At 51.3% G+C, this 6,000-nt stretch overlaps 1 protein-coding gene across 1 annotated transcript in view; it reads right to left on the reverse strand.

The window, feature by feature from the left end:
• The window catches only part of LOC140741522 (sorting nexin-11-like), an 84,210-nt gene extending 79,120 nt beyond the window's left edge, over positions 1 to 5,090 (reverse strand). The window contains exons 1-2 of the mRNA XM_073071815.1: positions 4,889 to 5,090; positions 1,107 to 1,193 (exon numbers count right to left, since the gene is read on the reverse strand). Of these exons, the coding sequence (XP_072927916.1) occupies positions 1,107 to 1,193; positions 4,889 to 4,939 (138 nt within the window). The 5' untranslated portion in view covers positions 4,940 to 5,090. The remainder of the gene's footprint in view (positions 1 to 1,106; positions 1,194 to 4,888) is intronic.
• Positions 5,091 to 6,000: the final 910 nt, after the last annotated feature.

Here is a 6,000-nt window from a genome sequence, read left to right on the forward strand (position 1 = left end):
TTTTCTCAGCATTTTTCTTTATATTTCTGATCGTGGACTCACCCAGGCCCAAGTAACGTGCCAGAGCTGTGTCACCTTCACCTGATGCCGCCCTGTTTATAATTTCCAACTCTTTTTCAAGTGTTAAAGCGGTTCTCCACCGCTTGGCTGATGGGCCAGGACTTGACATAGAACGCTTAGGAGGCATACTTAAATATTTCAAGCACAAAATCAGTGCACCGTAGGTAATGACAGCAAAGTTTAAGAGCGCAAGATCGCACATCCACACGCTGCCAATACCAAAGCGAGATCGGCATGACTCGTATTGGTGGGAAGGCGGTGCTTCCAGTCCAAACAGCCCTCGCATAAATGTGAGCTTTGGATGCATAGAAGGAGAAGATGGTAGAAATAGGTTCGACACGTAACTCTGAATCCGCATTGTTGGATTATTGTGTGCAGTTTTGGGAAGCTTATTTTAGAAATGACATGCTGACATTGGAGAGGGTTCAGGGAAGATTCACGAGAACGATTCCAGGAATGAGAGGGTTACTGTATGAGGAACATCTGGCAGCTCTTGGGCTGTATTCCCTGGAGTTCAGGAGAATGAGGGGGAGGAATCTCATAGAAACATTCCAAATGTAAAAGGCCTGAACGGATTATTTCCCATGGTAGGGGATTCTAGGACAAGAGGGCACTACTTCAGGATTGAAGGAGGCCCTTTTAGAATTGAGATGTGGAGAAGTTACTTTAGTCAGAGGGTGGTAAATCTGTGGAATTTGTTGCCACGAGAGGCTGTGGAGGCCGAGTCACTGGGTGCATTTAAGGTGGAGATAGATAGGTTCTGATTGGCCAGGGCATCAGAGGGTATGTGGAGTTGGCAGCGGAGTGGGGATGACTGGAAGAATTTGATCAGCCCGTGATTGAATGTCGGAGCAGACTCGATGGGCCCGAATGGCCTACTTCTGCTCCTATATCTTATGGTCTTATAATGTCCCGCTGCCACAAAGACAACAAATTCACAACGCATGCCGGTGATGTCAATCCTGGTACCGACTCTGAGAAGTAACCGGTGCAGAGGGAGTGTGTTGTTTTATCACGTGAGAGACAGCAACGATGTCTACACTTACATAGAGGAATATTTTATAATCGACGTAGGGGGCCCAAGAGCCTGGATCTTGCACCTGTGGATCCTGCACCCTCACGGTGATGAACTCCTGCAAAAAACAAGAGCGTTTCAGTGTGAGAGGAGAGCAGCTTTATTCAGAGCGAGCCTTGCTGGGAGCTTCTCCCCCCCCCCCCACCGCCCAAATACAGCCAAGCCCGTCACAGGCAAAGCCCTCCCCTGCTGAGCAACATCCGGCCTGGGATGCAAGTACCAATGCCCAGGAATGGAAAACGGCTGCAGAAAGTGGTGGATGAAGCCCGGTGGGAGACCCCACCATCACTGCGCAGGTTTACAAGAAGGGTTGCTACAAGAGAGCAGCATCCATCGTCAGGGGCAGGCTCTCTTCTCACATCTACCATTGAGGCCTCAGGTCCCACACCACCAGGATCAGGAACAGTTATCACCCCTCAAACATCAGGAAGGAGGTACAAGAGCCTCAGGACCCACACCACCAGGTTCATGAACAGTTATTACCCCTCAACCATCAGGAAGGATGTACAGGAGCCTCAGGACTCACACCACCAGGGTTCAGGAACAGTTATTATCCATCAACCATCAGGAAGGAGGTACAGGAGCCTCAGGACTCACACACCACCAGGTTCAGGAACAGTTATTACCCCTCAACCATCAGGGAGGAGGTACAGGAGCCTCAGGACTCACACCACCAGGTTCAGGAACAGTTATTACCCATCAACCATCAGGACGGAGGTACAGGAGTCTCAGGACTCACACCACCAGGTTCAGGAACAGTTATTACCCCTCAACCATCAGGAAGGAGGTACAGGAGTCTCAGGTCCCACACCACCAGGATCAGGAACAGTTATTACCCCTCAACTATCAGGGAGGTACAGGAGCCTCAGGAACCACACCACCAGGTTCAGGAACAGTTATCACCCCTCAACCATCAGGAAGGAGGTACAGGAGCCTCAGGACCCACACCACCAGGTTCAGGAACAGTTATTACCCCTCAACCATCAGGGAGGAGGTACAGGAGCCTCAGGACCCACACCACCAGGTTCAGGAACAGTTATTACCCCTCAACCTTCAGGAAGGAGGTACAGGAGCCTCAGGACTCACACCACCAGGTTCAGGAACAGTTATTACCCCCTCAACCATCAGGAGGAGGTACAGGAGCCTCAGGACCTACACCACCAGGTTCAGGAACAGTTATCACCCCTCAACCATCAGGAAGGAGGTACAGGAGCCTCAGGACTCACACCACCAGGTTCAGGAACAGTTATTACCCCTCAACCATCAGGAAGGGGTACAGGAGCCTCAGGACCCACACCACCAGGTTCAGGAACAGTTATTACCCCCTCAACCATCAGGGAGGAGGTACAGGGAGCCTCAGGACCCACACCACCAGGTTCAGGAACAGTTATTACCCCTCAACCTTCAGGAAGGAGGTACAGGAGCCTCAGGACTCACACCACCAGGTTCAGGAACAGTTATTACCCCCCTCAACCATCAGGGAGGAGGTACAGGAGCCTCAGGACCTACACCACCAGGTTCAGGAACAGTTATCACCCCTCAACCATCAGGAAGGAGGTACAGGAGCCTCAGGACTCACACCACCAGGTTCAGGAACAGTTATTACCCCTCAACCATCAGGAAGGGGGTACAGGAGCCTCAGGACCCACACCACCAGGTTCAGGAACAGTTATTACCCCCTCAACCATCAGGAGGGGGTACAGGAGCCTCAGGACCCACACCACCAGGTTCAGGGACAGTTATTACCCCTCAACCATCAGGAAGGGGGTACAGGAGCCTCAGGACCCACACCACCAGGTTCAGGAACAGTTATTACCCCCTCAACCATCAGGAAGGGGGTACAGGAGCCTCAGGACCCACACCACCAGGATCAGGAACAGTTATCACCCCTCAACCATCAGGGAGGAGGTACAGGAGCCTCAGGACTCACACCACCAGGTTCAGGAACAGTTATTACCCCTCAACCATCAGGAAGGAGGTACAGGAGCCTCAGGACCCACACCACCAGGTTCAGGAACAGTTATTACCCCTCAACCATCAGGAAGGAGGTACAGGAGCCTCAGGACCCACACCACCAGGTTCAGAAAGAGTTACTAACCCTCAAACATGAGGCTCTTGAACCAGAGGGGATAACTTCAGTCAACTTCACTCACCCCGCCACTGAACTGTTCTCACAACCCACTCTCAAGGACTCTTCATCTCATGTCTATGTGCTTATTTCTCACCAACTATCAGTGACAAAGATCACAGCTCTTTGAACAGAAACACACACATCTGATGCAACTGAAAAACCCTTCGCTCCAAGCACGGAGACGAGAAAATCGGCAGATGCTGGAAAAAGAGAGAGAGAGAGGGAGAGAGGGAGGGGGAGAGAGGGAGGGGGAGAGAGGGAGGGGGAGAGAGGGGAGGGGGAGAGAGGGAGGGGGGAGAGAGGGAGGGGAGAGAGGGAGGGGGGAGAGAGGGAGGGGAAGAGAGGGAGGGGAGAGAGGGAGGGGGAGAGAGGGAGGGGAGAGAGGGAGGGGGAGAGAGGGAGGGGGGGAGAGAGGGAGGGGAGAGAGGGAGGGGGAGAGAGGGGAGGGAGAGAGGGGGAGGGAGAGAGGGGAGGGGGAGGGAGAGAGGGGGAGGGGAGAGGGAGGGGAGGGAGAGAGAGAGAGAGAGAGGGAGACACACACCACACACACACACACACACACACACACACAGGCAGCATCGATGGAAAGGAGCAGTCATCGTCTTGGGCCGGGACCCTCCATCGGGTCGGACAGTGAGGGGAAGTAGTCCTGATCTTGTGCGTATTGCTCCAAGCACAGAGCTGTGTCTAACAGCCGCACAAGTACACGCGACTGACGCCAGCGAGAAAGTTCGGCAGCAGCCTCCTGTCCCAACTAAGCAGCATAGTGCCCCAAATAAACAAAGGAATCCTCTGCTATTTTCTTGATTACATTTTGTCCTTTAAGATTTGCCCCTAATTAACCGATGACCCAATGAACTGGAATCCCTTTATTTAGTATTTTAAAGATTTCTTTCTATTTACTGTGAATGCCTACAAGAAAGTTAATCTCAGGGTTGTACGGAGAAACATTGAAACATGTTCTACGTTCGGTCTTCAGCCCACAACGCTGTGCCGACCGTGTAACCTACTCTAGAAACTGCCTAGAATTTCCCTACTACATAGCCCTCTATTTTTCTAAGCTCCATGTACCTATCTAAAAGTCTCTTAAAAGACCCTATCGTATCTGTTTCCACCACCATCTCTGTCAATACATTCCACACGCCCAACACTCTCTGCGTAAGAATCTTACTCCTGACGAGATCCTCTGTACCTGCTTCCAAGCACCTTAAAACTGTGCCTCCTGGTGCAAGCCATTTCAGCCCTAGGAAAAAGCTTCTGACTATCCACACAATCAATGCCTCTCGTCATCTCGTACACCTCTATCAGGTCACCTCTCATCTTCCATCGCTCCGAGGAGAAAAGGCCGAGTTCACTCAACCTGTTCTCATGCTCCCCAATCCAGGCAATATCCTTGTAAATCCCCTCTGCCCCCTTTCTATGGTTTCCACGTCCTTCCTGTAGTGAGGCGACCAGAACTGAGCACAGTACTCCAAGTGGGGTCTGACCGGGGTCTTGAATAGCTGTAACATTACCTCTCGGCTCCCGAACCCAATCCCACTGTATGTGGCGACGTACACATACTTTGACAATAAATCGACTTTGAACTTAAGTTGGAGAAGAGGGTAGGGAAGAACTGTCACCTCCTCCTCCTGGTCGTTCATCATTTGTTCCCGGTCCGTCTCAGGCAACATCTAGAAGGCACAGACACACGGAGAGAACCCTTGTGTCAGCACCACAAACTCTTCCTCTTTTTTTGTCCTCCTCTACGAGTCCGACGGACTACCTGAAAGACAATTCGGGTAAGATCAGTTGTGTCGGGGAGGGAGTTGCTGGGATGTGATCAAGCGTTCTAATTAGTCCCGGCCAGCCTCCCTTTATCTACTTCGGTGGCCGCGGTTAGCGCGACAACACTACGGCTGGGTGGGGGAAGGTAAATGTTGGCACGTTCCTCCCACCTGCGTGGGGGCTCCCCTCTGGGTGCTTCGCCTTCCTCCCGCAACCCACATACCTACTGGTTGGTAGGGAAATTGGTCACTGTCCCACGATTAGGCTAGGATTAAATCGCAGCACTGCCGGGCAGCACAGCTCAGTGGGGCCGAAGGGCCTGTTCTGTGGTGTATCGCAAAATAAATATCTTTTACTCCCACCGTCACCGCACCACGACACTTTAAACCCATTTTAAGCTGTTTAGGTTTTAACACATGCTGGCATTTATATAGCTTTACAGTCAGCCCTCCTTATCAACGGGGGATTGGTTCTGGGACCCCCCGCGGATGCTCGTCCCTTATGTAACATGTATCAGTGCGGTGGTCTTCAGGACCCAGCGGAACCCCGGTCTTTAATTAACACGTCTCCGTGCCATGCACATTAGGACCCGGCGGTGCAGCTCTGAATCCGCAGTGTGTCTGTTCATGAAAATAATCCCGATGGTGATTGAAAATAAGGTGGAAGTAATAACGCGATCGAATGAGGTGAAACGCCATCGGTCATTGGAAAAAGCGTTAGGCTACAGTCGGGCAATGATTGGAACAATTTTAATGGAGCATGTGAAAGGCTCTGCCTCGATGAAAGCTACAATTATTACTAAGCAACGCAGTGGTTTACATTATTGAAATACGTATGTTTCTTAAGTGTTTTATATGCAAAGAAAGGTTAAATATGTACTATATACTAAGAAAAACGTTGACTAACTGACGCTAAATAATACCGGATGTACCTGTTCCGACTTCAAATCCGACTTAAAGACGGACTC

The sequence above is a fragment of the Hemitrygon akajei genome, chromosome 18 (assembly GCF_048418815.1).
Source record: "Hemitrygon akajei chromosome 18, sHemAka1.3, whole genome shotgun sequence".
Taxonomy (NCBI): Eukaryota; Metazoa; Chordata; class Chondrichthyes; order Myliobatiformes; family Dasyatidae; genus Hemitrygon; species Hemitrygon akajei.